General features: G+C 38.1%; 1 protein-coding gene across 2 annotated transcripts in view; it reads right to left on the minus strand.

Annotated features, from left to right (window-relative positions):
- INPP4B (inositol polyphosphate-4-phosphatase type II B) overlaps positions 1 to 24,510 on the minus strand; it is a 335,694-nt gene that overhangs the window by 196,936 nt on the left and 114,248 nt on the right. For both annotated transcript variants that reach the window (XM_075751208.1, XM_075751207.1), the window contains exons 3-5: positions 15,813 to 15,897; positions 4,851 to 5,075; positions 3,126 to 3,170 (exon numbers count right to left, since the gene is read on the minus strand). In XM_075751208.1, coding sequence (XP_075607323.1) covers positions 3,126 to 3,170; positions 4,851 to 5,075; positions 15,813 to 15,897 — 355 coding nt within the window. The remainder of the gene's footprint in view (positions 1 to 3,125; positions 3,171 to 4,850; positions 5,076 to 15,812; positions 15,898 to 24,510) is intronic.

Below are 24,510 nucleotides of genomic sequence, written 5' to 3' on the forward strand. Positions count from 1 at the left end.
AGTTCCATTTCTGAATGTTATTTATTGACCAATTAGTGACAGAAGAGTTACAAAGTACAATTATGTGATGACTGAGACTTTTTTTAATATACTTTAAAACATGTATATATTAACTGATATAAGCAAATGTCTATTTGCATACATATATATACTACTTAACTAATATTGTTTATATAATGCATATGAACAAAATTATAGATATAAACCATTCTTTCAGGGCTAGAGACCAGTTTTTATGGGTTATTAACTGTTAGATTTGCCTTCCAAATTCTAAATGCCAAAGACCAGTCTAATCAAGTTGAAACATCTCTACAGAGCACTAAGATTTGGTTACCTAAGTCAGACACATGTCACAGCAGTGTGCTCGCTTGCAGCGAATCTCTTTCATCCCTGCTACCCACGCTTTGGTTCGCCTCAGAGAGGTCATGGAAGTCCTTGATTAGCTAAAACTAATGCCAAGTCTTTAATTCGACATAAACAATGCCTTCAAAAGGTGAGATCAGCCAACCAGTGCCCTTGGCCTGCCAGCAGCCAAGGGGCAGCTATCTTGCCTAGCTGGCATGGCAAGGTAGTGCATGTTTCCCAGATGCACAGACCAGGCTGTCAGACTGAGAGTTCCTTCCAGCCCTATCAATAACCAGGTGAACAGCACAGAAGGCATCTTGACTGACTGCCCTTGTGAGAGGTATTTTAACTAGCTGGTTGGGCCAAACAGGACATGCATCCTTCCCAGCTAAATTGTTCCTGTCTCACTTATCAGCAAGAGGCGTCTGCTGCGTGCATGTACGTCTGTACAAATACGAGTGGCACAGTGGTGGTGAATGGGGTGGCTGGAGCTAGGAAGTGTTGGCATGGGTATGTTGATATTCCAGTAAGAAGGGTGTTAGGATAAAATTGAAGTCTTCCATGGAGTACTCAGTCACTGAGGGTGGCTTCCTCAAATGCAAATGTGTTATGCTTAAATATTTAGTATTATTTTAGGATCAAGACACTAAGAATCAGCTTTATGTAGTCGGCTATGCTGTCAAATATCTCTGACTTATGACAGTGGCCAGGAATATGAGTCAAAACCAAGAGGTTTACACTATTACTCTTGTTACCTGAGCAGCAGCAGAAGTCAATGTATAAGATCACTCACAGAGCTGCAATGACTCAATCAATAATGCTGCAGAACAAACTCCTACAGAAACAACCAAATGCAAAACACAAGTACTGACACCATGAGCGAACAGAGCTCTGTCCAGCGTGAGCCCAAACGAGTCTGAAAATGGTTTTACATTGTTTTTACACTTCTGCCTGCTGGGGCACATTTATCACTGAAAGAAACTTCTCCTCAAGTACAGCTCATGTAATTTGCAGTCACCGCCTGCAGTGCCTTCCTCCCTCTCCTACGCCACACCAGGGTCATTCTGGGAGTTTATCATCGCTGGAGCATAGCAATTACTAGCTATACCCAAATACTACTTTCACATCACCTATAAAACGCACATAGAAAGGCACAGAAAAGTTAAAATCGCTCTTAACAATTATTATAGCATGGTAAATCCCCAAGAGAGAACTAGGCCTTTCTTCCATGCCAACATTTAACAATTTCAGTCGAAACAGTCCTTACAGAAAAAAAAAAAAAAAAAATAAATACTTGACAAAGTTTTTGTAATGCTGTAACTGTCTAGATTTTAAAAGGCATACAGGTAAAGCTACCCAGATTCCCAGTTAAGGGAATCTAAAAATGATTGTATCAGACAGAACTGCATCTGCCCCAAAGGGCAGAGCTTTAGGGTATCAGCTTTTAAATGAGCGTAGTTACAGCAGCACACAAGCCAAGTGTAACCCAGATCAAAGGACAGGGCCAGGAAACAGGATACTGTGATGGAACGGGCAGGGCAAGAACCTGCAGGCACGTCACTGATGCCATCTTATTTGCTATGTTGGGGGGTTTCCGAGGGAAAGTTATTTGTAATAATACTCTGCTTACAAATGTCTCTTTCTCTCCCATACACACACACTTTTGCAATAGATGTTTTAAAGTGTTTCTTTCAGAGTAACTATAACAGATATTGAATAGGACTGAGTAAAAGTTTCTTAGTGTACATCTATACAACATAAGATGCATATTAGCAGGCTGTAAGAATGCAAAAAATCATAACAAATTGCACAAGTTTTAGTCATTTCAGAACGTATGCAGCATATAGCATCAGATATTACATTGGTTGCAACTGTGTTATTTTACCATATACAGGAGCTAGGAATAGTCATAGAATCATTTAGGTTGGAAAAAACCCTTAAGATCATTGAGTCCAACCGTTAATCAACTAAACCTAGCTATTATTCTGATTTCTGATATGGAATTATTGTATTTACTGCTTCTACAGCAAATAGTTATTTCACTATTAAGAAAGCTTCAAAGTTTTTGCACTGAACAAGCAATGACAAAGTTGATGATTTTCCTTTCTAAATGGCACAAATGGGACAAAGTTTGGGCTGCAAATATCATGCACCTTCACCTTGTATTACAAATACATGATCATTGAATTGGCTTGCTTGACTTTACTTAGTAATCTTAATCATGCTGTATACCTCTGAATACAGAGGGAGGCTTGAGCTAATAGAATATGTCCTGAAACAAAGTTATCTTACATTATATACTATGCTAATATATAGTACTCGTATACTAATTACTTATACTAAGTATAAGAAGAGAAAATCAGGTAAACGTTTAAATTGACTCTTTTTTACAAAATAATAATCAACACTTTCAAATAAAAGCTTGTTCTAAAGGGACACTACTTTAACCTGAATAAAACATCTTTTAAAAAACTCTGATCTTAAATGTCTTGTTCCAAATAAGTAATATTTCATAAGCAACATTCACAAAGCCATTGGGCAGATTTTCAGCTTGGTAGAGCAGCATAGCATCAGAGAAGTCAGTAGATCTTCAGCCATTCCAATGAATTAAGAATCTAACGTCAGCATTTCAGAGACATGCACAGGGACATCTCCCACCGAAAGGAACCAGGGTTCTTTTTTTTCAAACAGGTAATGTGTTACATTGTATAACACTATATATATAAACTCTTCAGGCACACAGGCCGTTGCAATTCCAAGAAGTCAAAATTGTATCTTACCAAGACTGAACTCCAGCTTTGGTTCATTTGCAGTTCTCTGAATATCTTTTAAGGTTAAGAAAAAGAAAAAGATATTAGAAATAATTTTATTTCAATATCTAGCTTTTTAATACACAGTAAAATTGCCACTGCCACCAGAGTAACATTTTATGTCACAAACCAATAATGAAAGAGACCTTTGATTGAAATACTTGCCTGAAAAAAAAAAAAAAAACTACTGTTGAAGAAGACTTCTCTCTTTTTAATAGAGATTTCCATTGCTAGGAAAGGAAACCAAGGAAAAAAAAATCCTAGCCTTTCATGGATGGGTACTTCTATGATTTTTAATCACAACAACTATGTATCTGTTGGAAAAATATTAAATCTAATGACTTATTTTTAAGTAGGTATGTCATCATATTAAAAATGGAATGAAAAAACGTGTTCTGAGAAAGTATGTAAATCAAGTTAATATAGTAAAATACATCACCATGTTATTGACCTACATATAAATTGTAAAGCAGCAAACACAACTTCTTTTTGTCAGAAAATAGCACATTAATTCTTTTCCTCATATACCAAGGACAATAAGAACATTTTAATTCCCTCCATTGTGGAATTATATTCTAGTGCATATTTTACTGCAAAAGACAGTATTTTCTTACTGCGCTAGGATAAAGAAGTGAACGACTGAGCTACGACAACAGAAACATAAGGATAGTTAAATAATACAGAGTTGTTCACCCTCTGCAGGAAGTAATTGGATCACAACTACAGTATCAATGAACCTTGTAGAAATTAAACTGTCTCTTGTTGACATTTATGTATTGTGCCTAGTGAGCATTAAGTATTTGCCTGTATTGAAAAAATTGGTCAGATGGGAAGGACCGAGTTGGTATATGAACTAGAAGGCAAGATTTTTGTTAAAAAAATAAAAAAAATAAAAATGGAAAAAACCCCCAAACAAAAAACCCCTCCCACCAGAACTTACAGGTGTTCTTGCTCCATGAAAAGGAATAGGTCTAGTTTCACAGAGTTCTCATTACTATAGCCAATCAGTCAAGTCTGTGCAAGAAAAATTACAGCTGCAGAGCTTAGAAAGGCCTTGGTCAGTAAGAAATAACAAGATTTATTTTTTTTTTAATGGAGTAACAAATGTACAAGTTGAATTCTGCCACTAGCAGAGTCAGCAAATAGGTCTGCAACACCTTTATGAATATGCTGGATACAGACTTGATTAAGTAACTGGGCAACTGAAATACAGTGTCCAGACTCCAGTGCACCAAACATGACTCAACATATGGCTACGTGCTTTCAAATCCCCAGAGTGCCTTTATATCACAAAGAACAAATCTGTATTCAAGTATCACTAAAGATTTATATATTTATCAAAGTTATCAGACTATATTTTAAACAGTAGTCCATATGCTCATATAAGACACAAAAGAGGAAAAGAATATTTCTAACTAAACAATTTCTAAGTCTTATGAAGAAAACAGATGAGAGAAAAGGTCAGAAACACATTAATCACACATTTGTTTCCCTGAAGGTTATCAGCATAAATCAAAATATTATCAGGCAATGATATTTAAAGATAATCTTCATCAGTTTGCTTCCTCTCCAGCTGCATTTTGTCAACCAAAAAGTTAAACAGCATTATGTACCCTGTCTGTGACACTACCTGTACTGCTACAGAGAGCTGGCCGTTTTTATTGTACTGCTCATAAAATGAGTATACGTACTTACTTGTAAACTGTGGCTCTCCTAGACTGTCTACTTGAGATGAAGGGAGAAACTGCTGTGCTTCACCTGATGATCTCTCCTCTTTGATTTCCATGATCAGCCTCCGGAGCTGCTGAATTTTATTCTTCAAACCTTCTGAGTTTGCCTCTCCCAGTGCCACAGCCCAAGATTCGCAATCTGGCTTTGATGCAGCTTCAAGGTAAAGATCTGGTTCTCCACTCTGAAACTCTGCACTCAGGAAACATAAATACAGTTTTTAGGAACTCTGATTCAAAAAGAGAGAGGTCATGAAAATATTAATGTTGCACAATTAAAACCACCACGCACACATTTCTTTTCATGGTCACAGAACCATGCATCCCATCCACCTCTTGAATCAAACCCCAGCTCTTTCATACTCAGTGCAGTATTGAGTCTATCCACAGAGTGGTTCCAAAAGCAATTAACATATTGCTAAACTAGGTAGCAGAATCAAACCAAAATGGGAAATCCTTTTTTAGCACAGATTCTGCAGCCTAGCAGGTAGCTATCAGAGCTGCTAACTTGAACAAGAATTTGATTTAGCAGGGGCAGCAGACATGGTTCTGGCAGACAGTGGGATTCACCAGAATGAATGCGTCCATCATTTCTTCTGTTAGTGCTCTCCTTTATGTTCAGCCTCTCATTCATCCTTGCCAGAATACTGCTCACCAACACATGCAGATAATTTAGCATGGCATAGCTCCTCTGTGAAGACTCAACAGGCTGTATCTGGGAGCTTCTGACCTCATTACTATCCACCTGTCGTTTGCTGGTTCTGCCTGACGTCTAATTGTTTAATGATCAAATTTTCTAAGAACAAAAGAAAAAAAGGGAGACAAAAAAGCTGAAGCTCCCAAGGAATCCAGGTAAGTAGCAAGGGTCAGTCATTCGATTAAAATTAGCACAGGAAGAAAAAACACCTCTTAGGCATTTAAAATTCTGAGGTATAGATGGCTTCACAGTCACAAATTCAGTGTGACGTTTAGTGCAACACACACACAGAAGAACAAACTGGGAAAGAAAGAAAAATCAATGCTGCTTTAAAAGAAGTTACCAACTGATTTAGAAACATAAAACTCTATAAAACACCTGTGCTATTGTATTAATAAGGACTGAAGTGTTTGGTTGGACATCAAAATCATTTTGAACTAAATAAGCCATAGATCATATTAGTGGATGAAAGAGAATACTTAAATATTTTCACACTTCGTTTGAAAACCCAAATAACATAGAATTGTTTTTTCAAAGTGAACTTAAATTCCCTTTTACTAACTTGAGTATTTAACTTTGGGCACTTACCCACATATGTTATTCTAACCCCATTCGCACTTCATAAACTGAGCATCTGCCACTTACAATTAACTCTGCTTTTATTGTTATGGGGGGAGGAGGGGAACAAAAGATGCAAACCTCAAGTCTGGAAGCCTCTTAAAACTGCACTGGCACAAATCCCTGCAGAGGTGGAATGAGGTTTTTGTCTGGAGGTGGATCTAAGGAAATCTGTGCGGCTGCAGCTAAGAATGCTGGATAAAATATTACTCACCAGTTGGACTATAGAATTCATGAGGAAAAACTGGGAAAAATAGCAGAAAGTGGAGGAACATCTTTCTGGCTTCACAGGCAATTTACAAAGCGCTAATCAGGATTCAAACTCTTGCCTCTAGCCCTGGCCCAGTCGGAAAACAAGGTATTCAGTTCTTGAGACAAGAATATTCAAAATGTGAGGGAGCTGCAGATGTTCATCAGATCCTTGTTTACACACAAAATACATACTTGTCTTGAGTGACCAAGCCTGAACAAGGCGAGCTTTACTGTTTGTCAAAGATAAATTTAGAGGCATAGAAGTTTCAGCTGTAAGCTCTCATGTGAGCTGCTACTGCATCTGAGCCATGAGGGCAGTAACCTTCAAGAAGGCTGGTAATTAGAAGAGCAAATAACTTTTCTGCTCCTCCAAGTACAATCTGCAACAGCACAGTTGTCTACTCCCTTCTGTCACTGACTCCAATGATTCAGAAGTTTGTTTTTATTTCATAGTATTTTGGAACTACCAGTGGAGAAAGGGAAAGAAAAAGAGAGGCATGCAGTCAACCAGCATCAAGACCAAAATTAACCAGCAGTCATTCTAACCGGAAAAAAAAAAAAAAAAGATTCAAGACATCTTAGCTAAGGAAAGACTGTCAGACAAAGAAGCCGACACTTAACAACCGAAATACAAATATATCAAGGTATTCTTTTCTTTTTGCTCTTTATTTTTAAATGTAAATAGGAACAGTGATCTTGCCTTGAAATATCCTACCACTAGCTAGATAAAAAACATCTGCTTTGGGAGGAAATCAATACTTTGCAATTGAAATCATGCTATTTATATTTACCTCTTAGCTGTAGAAATCACACTGCCAAGCACAAAAGGCATACTGAATCACCCTTAATATGCATGGAACCAGAAACGGAGAGTGAAATGCAGTAGGAGTGGGCATAATTCCCTGTATTCTGATCTAACAGATGCCAGTTTTGAGATCTGGAAATTCATTCTAAACTATCACTTCAAAACACTACAGTCTGCTATATTTAGATCTTTGGAGTATTCTGACAGCTAAGTCACATTCTGAAAAGCAATGAAAATATCTGAAAAATATTCACCACTGCAAATGTAGAAAGTTTTACTCTGTAGATCCAACAGTTGGCAAGTGATGTATTTCCCATACTGTTGAAGTGCATGTAATGTTTACGTACAACAAGTTCACATACTAGAAGAAACATAAACAATGTCCAAACATTGGCAAAAATGTCTGTTGCAATAAAGGAGCACAAAGATTTATTTATATAATAAAGATCATCATTTCTTTGCTCTTCTCTCACAGATTGTTATGTTGACTATTATTTTAAACCATACGCATACAGTAAACCCTAACAAGCTCAGACACTTAATTCCAAGTTTCAGTAGGGAGACAAGACTTAGCTGAAATGAGTCTTTCTGAAAATAAAACTACCAGACCCACACATGTAATGAAGGCCTCAAATGGATGGTAGACATATCAGCAGAATCATATTTACATTGAAGCATCCTAAACGCAGGAGTATTTCATGGGTGGACAAAGGCACTTTATACTTTACAATTAAGGAGTTACTGTAGAGAATACAAGTACACAAGCATCCTTTGTTATGCTCTGTTATTGCTGACATGAGTTACCGTGAGTTAGATTCGGAAAAAAAATCTTGACCTTTTTGAGGATATTTACTATTGACTTTGATGAGACCAGTTCTTTATCTGGTATGCATATCCTGTTATGATATAATTTTTGAGTAAGAGGACATGTAAGATCTAAGAACATAGAATACTAAGAAAGTTTTCTGTCTACTCGGGAATCTGCAATATCAGAACCATAATTTTCATCTTAGTGCTGGACATCCCTAGTGGGGTTTCAAGTTCAGCAGCAAAAACCCGGGGAAGACACTCATGCAGTTAAGACACAATGATTTTTTTTGAGAAACATTCAGTTTACTATCCTCTACATTCAAGGCAAAATGGTATATGGCTCTATCTTTATCTCTTTTTCTTCTTGAACTAAAGAAGGTCTACATAGCTACAAAAGACAACATACGACCTTTTGATAGCTTGCATAAAATCAAAATGAGAAACAAAGGGAAAAATTTCAGGATCAGACACTGGGACATTGATGTAACCTATGGTTAACCTGATAGTGTTTGCCCTCACTATAGATTTGTGTGTATCTAATGGAAATCACTACCTAAAACAATGTTTTACAAAGCTTTGTCCTCAGCTTTTCCCAAGATATCTCATTTGTTTCCTGGAACCTAGCAGAGTGCTTAAAAGCAAGAGTACTGTGACTAGTATAGTCTACTTAAATTACTACAAGAGCAAATCTAAAAATATGTGAATTCAGACACATATTTGCCATTTAACACTAGTCTGCAATTGCAATAAATAACCAGCTATCAAAATGTTTCTTCTCGTATCTCTACATTGTTAGTTCAGTTTTGAACCGTCCAGTTGAAAATGAATTAATGGTTGCAGCTACCAGCCTCAGGGGGAAAGGGAGGAGGGGGGTAAGAAAAAAAAAAAGACAAAACATGACAAAACAATACTAATTCTGATGCATAGAGTGTGGTCTCTAAATGTTAGCACCGACATTTGGATAATGCAACTGGCACTTAATGCAGCAAAAGCAAGCTAACATTGAGGCATCATTGGCAAAATCTGTGGGAACAGATTTGGTAGCAGAGCATTCTGCATTTCCTCTACTGCAGATGGATGTAGCGCTTGGGACTATACAAACTCACATCCACTTGGCCAGTAGTGTTGCTATACACACATTTTGAAAGTTTTGTAGTCTAGAAACTGCCCAACTTGCACCGTGTATAACTGTGTTCAAACTTTCCTTGACTTCCCGTCCCTTGACACACAAAGCGGGCAGAAATAGACATCACTTACATTGACATTACGGAAGCTAACGTGGTCCAGTGGCTATACTGCTTCAGGCATCTTCTTAAGTGGAGATGCCTCACTACCAGGTGCTTAGCGGCCCTTCCAGCAGCTTGCCAACTCTGCTGCTTTTCCTTATTTCAGAATCAGAGGCTAAATTGGAAGCAAAAGACAAGGAAGCAGATAGTGGAAAGCAAACATAGAGCCTTTCACAGAGCCTTTTCTGATCAAGCCTCTGCTCACCAACAGCTCTTTTTTAGTGAAGCCTGATCTCATCAAGACTTTCCTCCCACAGAAGCCAGAATAGAAAACTGTGGTCTCATAGGACTTCTGCAGCTCAAATAAAGAATTCAAACCCCCTGCCCAAACAGGACTGCTGTCAAATAAGGAAATAGCACAAAGATAAGCAGAGATATCCCCGGTGGCACGGAAAGCCTTTTCTACTCTAATCCAAATGTCTGAAGTCAGAAGTGTATTTTGGTGTTAGTTCCATCACCCCAAAACAGCTTTTTTTTTGTGTTCCTATTATTTTGTAATACTTACATTTCCCAAGTTTTTCAATTTAACAATAGCAATTGCCTCTTTTCTCTGCAAGTACTTTGGTATTTCACTTGTTTTAAAAATGAAAACAAATTTCTAGTTAAAAATGTCTTAATGATGTCCCTCTTAAATTTAAAGTGTACTTGATTGTAACTTTAACCATAATCTCTTACACAGAAACAATTAATTAGTGGCCCTTCCAGCAGCTAAATTGTTTCTGTGAAGCCAGAAACAATTGTCACCAAAAAAAGTGTGGGCTGTTATTGGAGTTGACCCTTGTCTTTCAAAAGACTGCAGTTTAATGGAAAGTCTTTTAAAATATAAAATAATAAAACAAACATTTCCAAGAGTAGGGTGAAAGCACTTTGGTTTTAAAGCTTTTTCATTTGTCATTAATTTTCCTTTTTTTTTTTTCTTAAGAAGGCTTTATTGTTTTATTTTACTAAATATGTAAGAGTGACAGGAATACTGATATTCTATGGCTTGCTTTATCTTCATTAATGAAGACTGTAAGCATAAAACCATGTTGAACAGGGTAAAGAAATTACTGGCAGGATATAAATAAAAAAAAGTACAAAGCACATGGTCAATTGTCCAGGCTGAAAATCTCTTCTAGAGGATCGCTATTTTTCCATCCTATGCCAATATGCAAAGTAAAGAAAGTTCAAAAAGGTTAAAGGTTGTCCCTCTCTCTTCACACACAATAGCAAAAAGTAATTCTCAGTTGCTACCTCAGCAGCAGAAAATGGTTGAGAATATCAATGAGCCACTGCCACTCTAAAACATAAAGCACTGTCACAGCTAACCACCATATGCTGTAACAAAAGTAGAATGGAAGCTTTGATACGTAAATTATATCCGCAGGATATTTCTTATACAGACATCAGAGGCTTTTAATTCACAAAGCTGACTGAATTCTATATGGTGATGCATTTCATGTTCAAATTAGTAGTGATGAAATCATCCCATGGTTACTCATGATGCTACGTTAATCTTCCTTTGGAAGTTAAATTTTCAATCAAAGATAAAGAATTTAATTAAAAATTTTATCTTCAGTGCTAGGTTTGGGGTTTTTTTTATTTTGCAATGTTGGAATAAACTTTTATATAAGTTACCATTATAATCTCCATTTAAGTCCCAACAGAAGCTCACACAGAGCCTGAGCTATTTGAAATGAAGACAGTGTGATATCCCAGGTTGACTACTGCAGTATAACACTGTTTCTTTTAATACCTGCAGGCTTTCACACATGCCACATTGCTTCTCCCCTTTCATTAAGTAAATACCACACCTATGCTGGAAGCAAGGCAGACCACACAAGTATTTAAATACCACAATGGTATCTCAAGATCACTGAACAGAAATACTGCTGCATTCACCACCAAGCGTGGCCTTTTAAAAGCAGTAGACTGCTTTTGCTGAAAGGAAGTATATTACATCACTGGCTGGACCATCAGTTTACCTTAAAGGCAGGATTCAGAAATCTTGATTCCCCGTCTAGGTCTGCAACAGCAGCAACCTTAGCACGCACCTCAGTTATTCCATCCACAAAACAGGGAGCAACACTGACCTGCCTTTCCAAGCCACTACTATTGAAGGAAACACAAATCCAAGTGGCTTACATGCTACAACTGGCAAAAGGGAATGCTTGCTGTCCTAAGAGCATTCCTACATGCAGGCCTTTATTTTTTCTTTTTGCCTGATACCCTGCAAGATATTTTAGATAACTGTGACTGCATCAGAAGATTTGTCTTCTTCCTCTGTTCCCTCCCTCCCTCCTCATGCCTCATCAGCTTTTACCTCCCTACTTCTCACTAAGGGACCACACACACTAACGCAATTAATATGGCCTTAAAGGAATCTCTTCTCCTGAAAAACAGAAGAGATTTACAGATCAAGAGAAGGCAGTCCTTGAGTGCTCCCTCTCACACCTGATTTCATTTCATTGTGCCTGTGTCTCTTGGGTTTATTCCTAATTTTGTGTTGTACAACATCATGTGGAGAAAAGGAGGCCAACAGAGTCCTTTGCTCTCACCCACATGAGGCTCTATACAACGCAGTGGTCAACTTCAGATTGGTCTTGGGACAGGTTCAAACATCTCGTCACACAGCTCTGATCACCTTATTCCAGAGAAACATAACAGCAACTGAAAACTACCAATATTAATGCCAACTTTCTGTTCATGGTTGCCTATCTTTTTGCATCATCTGCTCAAACACTGACACATCTGGATGTCGACAAAATCACTTAAAGAAAAAGGCTGGACAGATTAACTGTGGTGTGTTGACCTTGGCTGGCTGCTAGCTGCCCACCCAGCTGCCCGCTCACTCCCCTTCCTCAACAGGGCTGGGGGAGAAAACATGAAGCTCATAGTTTGAGATAAAGACAGGGAGATCACTTACTAATTACCATCATGGGCAAAACAGACTCATCTTATGGGAAAGATAATTCAAATTATGGCAAATTAAAATAGTCCTGACGAGGGAGAAACAAAGACTTTCTTCCCCCCTCCATTCCCTCAGACTCACCTTCACTCCTGACCCCTCTACCTTCCCCACACCCCAAGAAGCTTGGGGATTTGTGGTCTGGGGTGGTTATGGTCAGCCCATATCAGCTCCTCTCTGCTGCTGCTTCCTCCTCACACTTTACCTCTGGCTGCAGTGTGGTCTCTCCACAGGCTGCAGGGAAATACTCGCTCCATTGGGGTTTCTCCAGGAGCTGCAGGGCAGCTTCTGCTCAGGCACCTGGAGCACCTCCTCCTCTCCTGCTCTCACCCTGGGGCTCGCAGGGCTGTTTCTCACACTTTTTTTCCTCACTCCTTATTGCTGGGCAGCATTTTACCCTTTCTGAAACATGCTTTTCCTGAGGCATCACCAGCAGGGCCCCTGCAGTGAGGCCATCAGAGGCGGTCGGAACTGGCTGTGCCTGGCATGAGGCAGCCCCAGCCTCTCCTCACAGAGGCCGCCCTGCAGCCACCCCCCCCCACCAGCACCTGGGCACATAAACCTAGCAGCCTAACCACCTTTAACAGGGTCTCCAAGGTCCAGCAGAGACATAGCTATTCTCTAAATAGCTATGATTATATACTTCTGTACCTGGCAAGGCTACAATGCCTGCCTGTATTTTACAAGGTGCAAGCTTAGATGGCGTGAACATGGTGGTTATTCCTGAGGAGAATCCAAGGCAAGGCAGTTAACGTGGCATCGCTCAAACATTTCAGTGCACAGCAGCAGTTTCCAGGTTTGAGATCTTTTAGGACAAAAGAGTTGAAATGTTCTCCTCATCACACCTTCTGGGATTTCAGGAATGAATCACAGTTGTGTGAACTGCCACATTCAATCAGATCCACCTCACACCAGTGTCTGACCTGTTCTGCTAACAGCAACAAGTTCATGTTATGAGGGCAGGCAAGCAACCAGCCACATGCAGAGCGATAGTTCACCTAACAAACCCTTCTGTTTCCTTTCATGGTACACTTAAAAACCTTTTGAGCCAGGCTGCTTTGGGAGCACTGACAACTACACTTGAAGCGCTGACAGGACTGCCTGACCTCTTCTGTGCTCCTTATGTTTCAGTGCCCACACCACCCTGAGGCAATGATCAGCTCCACAGTATCACTAGATATTGCAGTAAAACATTCTTCTTTTTCCCTTCCATGTTTACTCCACTGCCCTTTATTACGTTCTCTTAGATATTGCAGTTAGTCTGCATTTCTGACTCTTATATCTGCTAGGATTCAGCCCATCACTCAAAAATGGAGACAATCGGCCAAAAGCTTGGTCCAACACTCCCTTCACGGTTCTCGAGTTGAGCCGCCAGTTGATTTTCTTTATCTTGCAGCGTGCACAATGGAGAAAACGTCCCTTCGCAGCCGCACCACAGACCAACTCCATCTCCTTCTTTGGAGCTCCTGCTGTGTTCTGGCACAGCTCTCCTCTGTCTGTTCCACAAGGAACATGGCATTGCAAGCAGGTATGTTCTCCTACCCTAGTTTTTCACAGTCAAAGTCTGCACTGACAAAGATCTCTCTTCTTGGTTCCCGAGTTTTGCTTTTCTCATCCCCTTTGTCTTCTGAATTTTGTTCTCTCCTACAGTACATGAATTATTATTTCATTTCTTTTGGTATTTTATCCTCACACAGTACACAGTATATCATCTTCATTTGTCTACAGTTTTGTTGTAATACCTCATAATAGTCTGGCGCTTTTTTTTTTTCTTTTCCCATCCAACAAATCATCAGCGAGGCTCTTGCCCTTGTTCTCCAGTACAGGAAAATTACCAACTTTGAAATCCATTTCTCCTGTACCTGTCTGTCTCTTCTTCCTGTTGTGTTCCTTTGGGCATGCCCCAGGCACTCATCATCATTCGTTGGCTCTGCATACCTGGAGTTCTCTGCACTGTTTCCTCTTTTCTACTTCAATATGTTTTTAGAGGCAGGTCAGAATGCTGCCCTTACCTTTAACCACACTACTGACCTTCAAACTTCATTTTGCAAAGCCTGTGTCTTGGGTAGCAATTTCCATTCCTAACTATGCAAGTATATTTCTTCTTCCACACATACTTCACAGTCTCTTTTTCTCCACAGGCAGCCTGAAGTGCTTACTTACTCAATACCCCCTGCTGTCTACTTCCCCAGCTTTTGGACTTAAAATCTGCTGGTCTCGCTGCCACAGAAACTGTCCTGTTTGCAGGCCTCAAAGCCAATTGAAAGAATCTTGTCAGCAAGTACAACTGTACTTTTGCCTCAGTTCAGCAGCAATACATTTGAGCATTATAAAAGTCGTACCAAAAGGGAACTGACATGACTGTGTTTATACCCAAACTGTAACACCACCACCTCATAAAGCTGATGATTCCAATCAGTGAACTGGAATCAATAAGGACATAATTAGAAAAGTCTCAATTTGAGAGTTAATTGTAATCATTCAGCTGTTATAGTTAGGCAAAGCAATGCTTCCAAATTCAGAAAGAAGTCCTTTTTGATGCAATGCCTCAACATCAGGCACAAAACATACCATTTAACTCCACTACTAAAGACGCAGGATTTGAGCTATTCCCCAGAGAAGGATAAAATCTACAACAAATACATTTTAAGTCACTGCCTTCTCAAATGTGACCAAACACTAAGAATCACTTCAGCAGGTGAGGAGAAAAGTTAGCATAATTAATGCAACATTTTCCTTGACGTAAACTGGAGATTTTGGTGAGTACAAAAAAGAAGGTAGGAACTTCAACTAAAGGTAAAGCTGGCCATCAAGCCCACAAATGCAGCATAACTTTTTTCCACTATAGATAGTGTTACTAGCCTACGAAAACTGCTCTTAGACCATTACAGCTAACAGAAAATGACAGATTGATTTAAGGATTTCAAAACTCTGCAGTGGTATCAAAAAGAATCCATAAAAAAATTCTAACACAATGACTATTTGAGTTGTTCCTGCAGAGAAAACTCTATATCAGCATTTTCTCAAAATAAAATCTTTCCACTAAAATAATGATGTGATTTCTATGAAATAAGTGATTTTTTTTTTCTACTGTTTTTAAAAATTTTATTAATGAAGAGTTGATAGGAGGTGAGAAAAAACAAGAAATCTCTCATTTAGTAGGGAAGTTGGCAATGATTAATAATTCAGGAATAAGATGAATTGGCTATGCATCAACATAAAAGCCATATTGTACATAATATCTAACAAACCAGATCATCAAACTTCTACTTATTGTTAGAGGAAGATGATGACATAAGACTTTCACTTGATTTTAGAAAAAGTAAAACAATAGCTGTTAGGATTTTCTTTTTAGGCATGAATTCAGAGACAAGCAGTATTGAGATGTATGCAAGTAATAGACAACAGGATATCTTTTAGCTAAGTTTTTAGCGAAGTTTCAATGTCTGGGTGGTTTTTGTTGACAGAAATAAAAAAAAATTCACACTGAACATACCAAGCTGTGTCTTACTTACTAAGAACTATTGAAACATCTGTTTTACTCCTGAACTCCACAATCCAGCAGCGCTCCAGGATTACCACTTCAGAGGCTTCAGAACTCTGAGAGACAAAGATGACAATACATTAGGATGTGGAACCTGACTAGGAAGTCCTTCTGCTTCGCTGTTCACAGCCAACACAATGTGTAGATATAAAGACAACAAAGCTAATAGTCACTAGGGAAATGGATACGGGCATTCTTTAATTACTGATCCATGCCATCCTACTTCAGCCTGATGAGCTACAATGGGAATAAACTTAGAAAAGAAAAAAGGAACTCAGTAGTTAGTTTTTTCATATCATAGATATTCAAAAGTTTAGATGCCACCTCATTCCTAAGCAAATCAGGCAAGCCCAGCTCATTGCAACTTCTATATTTACTAATAAGGCTGAATGAAATGTCAGATTTTATTCAAAGAGCAGGATATTTTCAAGTGAACAAAACAACAGGCAATCTTACAGCAGGTATTTCTCTTCAATTTTCATTTAAAAGGGATTTCTTTATCATCACTTGAAACTTTGAATGTTGTCTCTGGCTATGCAATTCAAATGCCATTAAGTGATATGGACCTATTGCAGAGTGTAATATGATACAAATTACCACTATCATCTTTTGAGAGTGCTCTGCAGAGAAGATGCAGACTCTTCTTCTAGTTTAGCAAGCGTGACTCATTTTTCAGAAGAGTGAAGCTATCGATCACTGCCTCAGAATTAATCTCTCTTCCCCTTAAAACTTTTACCATCCATTTTTTATTCCTAACATCTGGTAACAAATAATCCTTAGAACATGCACCCATACACTTCCTCATTGCAGGTTCCCAACATGAATGTCACAGAGCTCCTTCGTTTACTTCAGCGAGATTCTGCAGGGATTAATGAAAATTATTATTTTAACATTCTTTCCTCAGGTACTTCTTTATTCCAAGTGATCCTAAAGATAAAAAATTTTCACGTTTTAGACCAATTTTACCAAACCCCTGAACTTTAGTTCCACATATCTGACACTAAATGAATGACTTCATTAAAAAGTTCGTATTTATAACACTTGCCTAATATACACAAGTTTTGTCTACCTCTTTCTCTGCATTTATACTGTGTTATTTGGCCTGCCAGAATCAGACTCAAACTTTGTGCCAAGAGTTTTACGTTCATTTTTAAATGGATGGCTTGATCCTACATTTTCTCACAAAAAGACCCTTTACTTATCTAGCAATACCATTGTCTTTCATGAGCATAAAAGTGAAAGTTTAATACAGTAAGACTGTAAAACTACAGTAAGACTGATGAGTAACAAACAGGTAACATTTCAGAAAGTCTAACAAGGATCTCCTTAAGAAAGTCTACATTTATTCCCTCCCTCCCACCTTTTACCACTTATTAAATGAATACTCCAAACCCAGTTACCAAAGCACAAATCAACACCTAAAGATGACAAAAGATTAAAATAAAACAGAGGAACAGAGGAAAAAGCACATGATGTTATACTGAAATATGCCAGAAGTCAAGAGAGAAGGTTTAATAGACTAAGAAAAAGCAATTGGACTTCTCTAGAAACCATTTGTACATTGACTTCTTTGAAATATTAGTCAGGCTGGGCTGGTTGAAAAGCAATGTATTGTCCTGTAGACTGAAAAACAGCTAATTGATTGTTTAAAAAGAAAACAGAAAAAGGGAGAAAGTAGTAAAACAGTGCAGTGAGTTTTGGGAGAAATACAAGTGCTACATGGGGAACATTTTATTTATAGAATCCAAGAAGTTGAGCATACATGGCAACCTAGAGGCAATTCTCAGGTGCTATTGAGTGAGGCATTCTTTGAGGTTCTACCAGGCAAAGTTAAATACTAGGCATCTTTATGAGAAAGAGCTAAAGTCAGCTTGGGAAAATAGGCAATAACAGTTCAAAAAACAAAGAGCAGACTAATTAGGAAGAGGTCTCCACTGAAATGCCGCTGATAACTATTTTAATTCTTCAGATTTTGGAGCAAGATATCAACATTGATACAGTCTCCTAGATAATCCTCACTTGAAAAATGGATAATGCAGCCTGATCCCTTCAAGAGCTGGCAATCTTTCAGAAAAGCTATGACCAAACGAAGGGGTTTATTTCAGAAGTTAACAAAGGTCTGAGACAATCTAACACTCAGCTGTGAGTACACGAAAGACTCCTAACCAGTCTCTGTCCAAAAAAATAGTCAGTCAATTCAACAGCTTTTCCCCTTTTCATCCCTCCAGAAAAATGATTCCTCTGCCCCACAGACACGACATGCAAATGTGACAACTCCCTAGACTTAACATTTCCTCCAAAACATATATCTGCAGTAAGTGGAAGTCTGTCAGTATATAAAGAGAAGCAATTCCCCACTGCACAGCTTTCAGACATGTCAGGTATTCAGAAAGGCCAGGAACGAAGAACCACAGCTTCCATGTAGTTTGCTGTAGTTGCCAAGACTTAAAGGCTTGATGTTTGGATTTGTATATGAAAGACATACATGTAATACAAACAAATGGGCAAGCAGTTCACAAAAAATAACTATCAAAGAATTAACAAGAATTTGTATTAGTAAGGTTTGTCTCACAACGCAGTTGACATACAACAGTAACAGAGAAGAAGGTTCAGAGTATTTCAGGCTTTCTGCATTTTAAGACAGCAGATGCTGCAGCACAAAAGCCTCTGTGGAGACAAGTTACTCCACTCCCTACACCGGTCGAAGGCAGAATGAAACAATGCTGCAACTTCAAATGAATCGGAATGCTATTCCAAGATACACAATCAAGTACAGTGCTCAGAGGATATGCATTTATTTTTTCTGTATGTCAGAGGGAACAAGAAGGGAAACAAGAGAAATAAGATGAAAGAGCATAAGGCTGCCAGAAAAGAAAGTACATGTTGCTGCAAAATCTCCCCCACATCCTGACAAAAAAAATGACAAAAAAGGCCTTCAAGAATTACTGTTATTGCAGACTTTTCATCATTTAGATGAGCTATGTTCTCTCTGTCACACAAAAAGCTAAACAAGAAATTTATTTACAAATGAAATGACAAAATTGTAATCAACGGAACCATTATGCGTATCTGATAGAGATCAGATTTGGTTTTCAGTATCTGAAGAGATCCAAAATTTCTCTCTTACTTTAAGTGCATAATACGAGCTTATTTGGACTTGCTATTATTTTAGTTTTCTAGCTTTGATTTTAGTAAAAGGGTAACTTCTAATGATCTGGTCTTTATGCATGGCAAATAGGATCAAAATCAGATCTGTGGTAATGTGTTACAATAAAATATACCCGTTTTTTCTTCCTACAATTGGTAATTTTGGATAATTGTTACAAAAAACCTTACTGGATCAATCCAAATGCCAAACAGCAACTAGGTCTTGAACTAAAACATCTTTCTTAAAATACTGCCAAAGTCTACAGGCAGCAGAATCCACCCCATCACCATTCCAGATCAGGAAATTGTTTTAAAACACTGATTTGAGGAGGAAATTAAAGGATTCATAAATCTAATGTAAATATCCTAGTAAAATTGCTGAAGTAGAGGAGTGTCCAAAACCTCAAATTAGCAGAAACCCTCTCAGGTCACTTAGACAAATGATCAACCAAGATTTGCTATCAGTATGGTGTTGTAAATCTAAAGTACTACTGTACTACTAAATCCACTACTGTCTACTGTAACTGTTATGAGTTTTAAATCAGAGTTGTGAAGACATGCCTGTTTCTGTGGAGTCCATGCCTAAAACTGAAATAAGAGACAGTCATACCAAAACACATGAGCAGGTGTCGGCTAACAGCAAATTGATACCTACATAACTGTGCACAACTCCTTTTAATGTAAAGGAAACTTAATGATATTAAAATGGAGACCATCGTTTAAGTACCTAGCTCCAGATTCATGAGCAATCTGAAGTATACATCATATAGAGACGTTTTCTGATAGAGTAAAATATCACATTTTTGCTGTTAGAAAGCATTAATCCCAAAACCACATTCTACAGCAGTGAGGGAAGTACACAGTATTTGAAATTACATTGCTACATTTTTTCTGTTATTTCTATCTGCACCAAATTTGTAACTGGAATTTGTAACTACGTTACTGCAGACTCCAGCCTGCTATTTTTCTCAGGACTGAGAAGAGACAAAAAAGCTTTCCAAAAAAAATGAAAGCACCAAGAAACTTTTAACTGTCAGACCGAGTGGCACATTTGAGCTATTTTTGCATTCCTGTATATCTGATGATGTACCATTGCAGAGGGGAAGAAAGGTGTCGTTATGAAGGGGGTTTACAATAGGAGATTTGTTGCTGTAGAGAGGGGATAAAAAAAAATAAATCTACTGTTAGCTATATCAAGTCAAGAACTAAACTGACAGTTAAAATTAGAAGTGACATTCAAAGCAATTCCTCTGTGTTAAAATGGTAAGTAGAAAAGTAAAGCTAGAGCCCTGTAGAAAAAAACAACACTATGAAAGTAAAAACTCTTCTAATAAGACATTAGAAAAACGCAGTCAACCAGAGGCAGAGGGGTGTGTGTGAATTGCAGGGTTTTTTTAAAAAAGCTTATTTTTGCAAACTTGAAATAATTAAATCAAAAGCCTTGTAGAGTAGGGATGTTCCATACGCCCATCTACTTACCATGCTTTGCGAATCAGTTGTTTTCTGCCTGCCTTTGTAAGTATTCGTATGATAAAAAACAAGTTAAAGGCAGAAATTTTACAGAAAGGTAACAAAACGTAACTAAAATGGACAATATTATAGTCCCACAGAACTAACACAAAAAACTATGCTAGGGAACAAAAGAGTGAAAATACTTTCAAAATGTGAATGATGAGAATTTGTTTCAGTTCTCACTTGCTATTAAGGAAAATATTTGCAATAGTGGAGTTTGCCTGAAGGTACTGATAGCAGCAGGTAAAGTTTATCAAATTATTTTGAACCCATATCATCTCTCCCCCAAACTGTAAAGTCATCACTGTCCACCACTTATTAGAAGAAGTACTCATGCCTTCACTGGAAGCCTTAGAAGAAAAGTAGGTGACTGAGAAGACCTGGAAGCCCAGGTATTTGAGCACTGCTTTCAGTGACTTCCAGGCTACGTGCCTAACTTGCCGGGAAGGAAAGCAAAGCGCCTGCTCCTCATTAGGGACTCTTCCCTAGTTCTACCACATCCCTACCTCCTGACTGTCTAAACCTGGCTCAGAAAATCTGTGTCCTCAGACTCCTCCTGAAGGCTGGCTTTCCAGGAGGAGAGATAGAAGACAGCACATAGGTGTGATGATGTGGCCGCTATCTCTTGGCATGCCTAAGGTCCGCAACATATAATGGTATTAACGATAGCCTAGCATTAACCTAACTAGCTCTGACACCAACAGCAGCAAAGTCCTAATGGCATTAAAACCGGCACAAGCTGCACAATTTGCTCACAATCCCGAATTTTTACAACTTCGCTGGTACTGGCAAATGAGCTAGTCAGATTGCTAGCTCAATAATGTGTGCATGTGCTCAGGTCGTGCTTTTGACTATGCTATAAACATTACCACCTACATTTGCTATTTCAGTGTTAGCACAGAGAAGGTTCATCACTCTGCAGTTAAAGCACAGCTTTTTTTTATATATATGAACAAGAAGAAGCCGCCACAGGATTTGTCAGGGTAATTTCATTCACAAATAGAAAAGCTAATAGTCTTTCAGTGTAGGCAGGTACAATGTATTTCTACAGCAATATGTCCATTATCAAATAGATTAAAATACACTGTTCTAATTTTGAGGTATTAAGAAATGACTGCATGACATATGCAAGCATATACTTTGCAGAATTAAAAACGCCCCTTTAAATGCTGGTAAGCAGTATACAACAATCTGAAATCTACTTTAATATTATATATTCTTCTGCCATATTACTATTCCCCACCCTGTGTCTATTAAGTATTGCAAAGCCTATGACCCAAGCTGCCTGATAAGGAAGAATATGCTCCCTGGGCAGCTGATGAGGTGCTTCGATTATTCCAGACGGGCTGTAGCCTGGTAGTTCATTGCAACCACCTTTACAAACTGTCAGCTCACTGAAAGATATTCAAATCATCTTTTTTCAAAAAAATGCCCTACCCCCTGTGATTAATCCATCATACAGTGCTACCAGATACCAACTTCATGCTGACAATCTAATACCACTAATCTGCATTCACTCTGGAAAATGTTCTTGACTTACGTCACTGAACAAATCCCACAGAACAGACAAGTACTTTTAATAGACTATTACCTTCAACAAATGTGAATACCTCACCAATAGCAATTTTCTTTTCAGTTTCAAAATGCATTAGTAGTAATAACAACAATAATGTACAAACATACATTCTCTTCATTCACACCCCATATTCACTCAGTTTAATATGCATGACCATAATTTAAAAAAAAAAAAAGTTAAACACTTTCTTCATTCTACACACAGCTTGAAACAATCTCAAATTACCCTTCCTGCCTAAAAAGTTAATTATATACAGTTCAGATTAGAATTAGTTAAGTTTTTCAAAGTTATATTTTGGTGCAAGACTCCAGTGCTGTATTACAACACATACCTCAGATAATACTCTCTAAAAAAAAAAAATTCTTCCCCTTTGTTCTACACTTTTTGGTTGTCATTTAAAAAAAAGAAAGTGTTATTAATCTCTGGCTCAGTTCCCAATATATTGGCTTTTAACTTCAAAAATAGCTTAAAATAAGAATTAAATGTTAACTGTATTTTAAAATTAGGTATGACAGCTTAATTACAGCTTTTACCAGTTTCAGCAGTACCAGGGAAGTAAGGAAGGCAGAATACAAAAACATTATTGCTACAAGTATTGTGTGTTTATTAAATGCACGATATTTGGATATTTAAAAGTGGACAATGAAGGGTGTTTCTTTCCACTGGTAAGAATTCTTACCATTTTTACCATTTTATTACAAGCCTCACAACACCTGGAGTAACTTTCAGTAACTCTCAGTTCCTGGAGCCACACTATCACAAGCTTTTATTCTAAATCTCAGGCTTTCTGCAGGAGGAAAAAAAGTAGTAAAAAACCAAAACCAACCAACCAAAAACCCACACACACAACAAAACCACACCCCAAGCACCCTAAACACAAGGTTTCCAGAGATCTTTTTGTTGCTTTTTTAAAAGCATGCATGATTTTTAAGCCAAACTCCTAATTTTTCAGAGCTGTAACTTCTTAAATCTTGAGGTAGTAATACCATCCTTGTAAAACAGATACAACCAAAATTTCCTTGCTGAAGTTAATTTGAATCACAAGAGCTTACGTCTCTCACATTTAAAATAGGTTCAGATGAAACAACTTATTATATAAATTAGCCCCTTCCTTCAGGAAGCCCAAGGAGTGAGAATGATGGGAAGACCCCCAGCTGCTCCTTAGAGACAAACTCTCTGCCAAGTTCATTGTGCCTCATTGATGCAGGGAGGTATATGTACCTCTGCAGGGTAGAATCTAGCTTGCAGAAAGATTTCAGAAGAATATAATTTTATTTTCTGCTGGACAAAGAAAAAGATATTTCACTGAGGTGTTCAAGAAAAGAAATGTTTTACTGGGTTTGGTACAGTTGAGAATTTCCTCTTGGTATTTAGGATGCATAAAATAATATGGTGGCTACCAATAAACTTATGATTTCCTTTGAAGTGACAATGTCCAGTTGTGAGCAAACTATTTAAAAAAAAAAAAATCAATGGATGTACTCATTACACTCCCTACCTCAGAACAAAAGTCCTCCCTGAATGGTTAACAAGATTTGGTCATTTCTATTGAGTACCAATTCCAGACCAAACATTATTGTGCTGGCGAGACCCAGTTAAAAGGAACATCATATTTAACACTAGGACAGTTCTGGCTATTTGACTTTAAGATGCAAGAAAGTGCAAAAATAGAAGCATTTCAAGCACCAGCAGGCAGATCCAAATTGATCTCAGTGAAAAGAGAATGCAGCGATAGATCTGTTATTCCTCTGGTAAACTGCTGAGCAGAATTTTACCAGCTCTGATTGCCAAAGGATTGAAGAACCAAGGTATGATGACAATTATTGTACATTGCTATGACATTCCCCTTGGTATCAAGAAGAACAAAACATGACACGGGACTGCTACACAGCAAGGGCACCAGGGGAACCACTGGAACAGGACCAATAGGCAATACTGAGTCCTGCTTGGAAGAAGGGTGGAGGGAAGACCACTGACATGAATATATTTCAGTATGCAAGTAAGAAGTGGACAAAACCCCAGAAGCTGAGTAGACAACCGGGAACAATGGTTCCCTGACACAGGGGCTGAACATGGGCTGAGCAGCCCCTGCAATAAAGAAGGTGAGAAACAAACATTTTTTTCTGAGTTGCACCGAGTCCCATGCTATTAAACCCATGCTGAAATTAATTTAGCTTCAAGAATGTCTAAAACAAAAAAAAAAGGCTTCTAACAAACAGAAATAGTTATTGTTGGCAGTGTCCCGAGTACAACAAGCACAGAAGAGTGATACAGAGAGTTCATGAGGAAGGAAGAGAGGAGGGAATGGAGCACATACTGGGTATAATACATTTAGCCCACAGCCATAACAGCTTCCTAAAGTCCCTAGCAGTTCCAGCTAAATTAGGGTAGCATAAGGTCTTTGTGTTTCTGAAACTGCTTGCTGAAATGCTAG

This window comes from Balearica regulorum, chromosome 4 (genome assembly GCF_011004875.1).
Source record: "Balearica regulorum gibbericeps isolate bBalReg1 chromosome 4, bBalReg1.pri, whole genome shotgun sequence".
In the NCBI taxonomy this organism is placed as follows: domain Eukaryota; kingdom Metazoa; phylum Chordata; class Aves; order Gruiformes; family Gruidae; genus Balearica; species Balearica regulorum.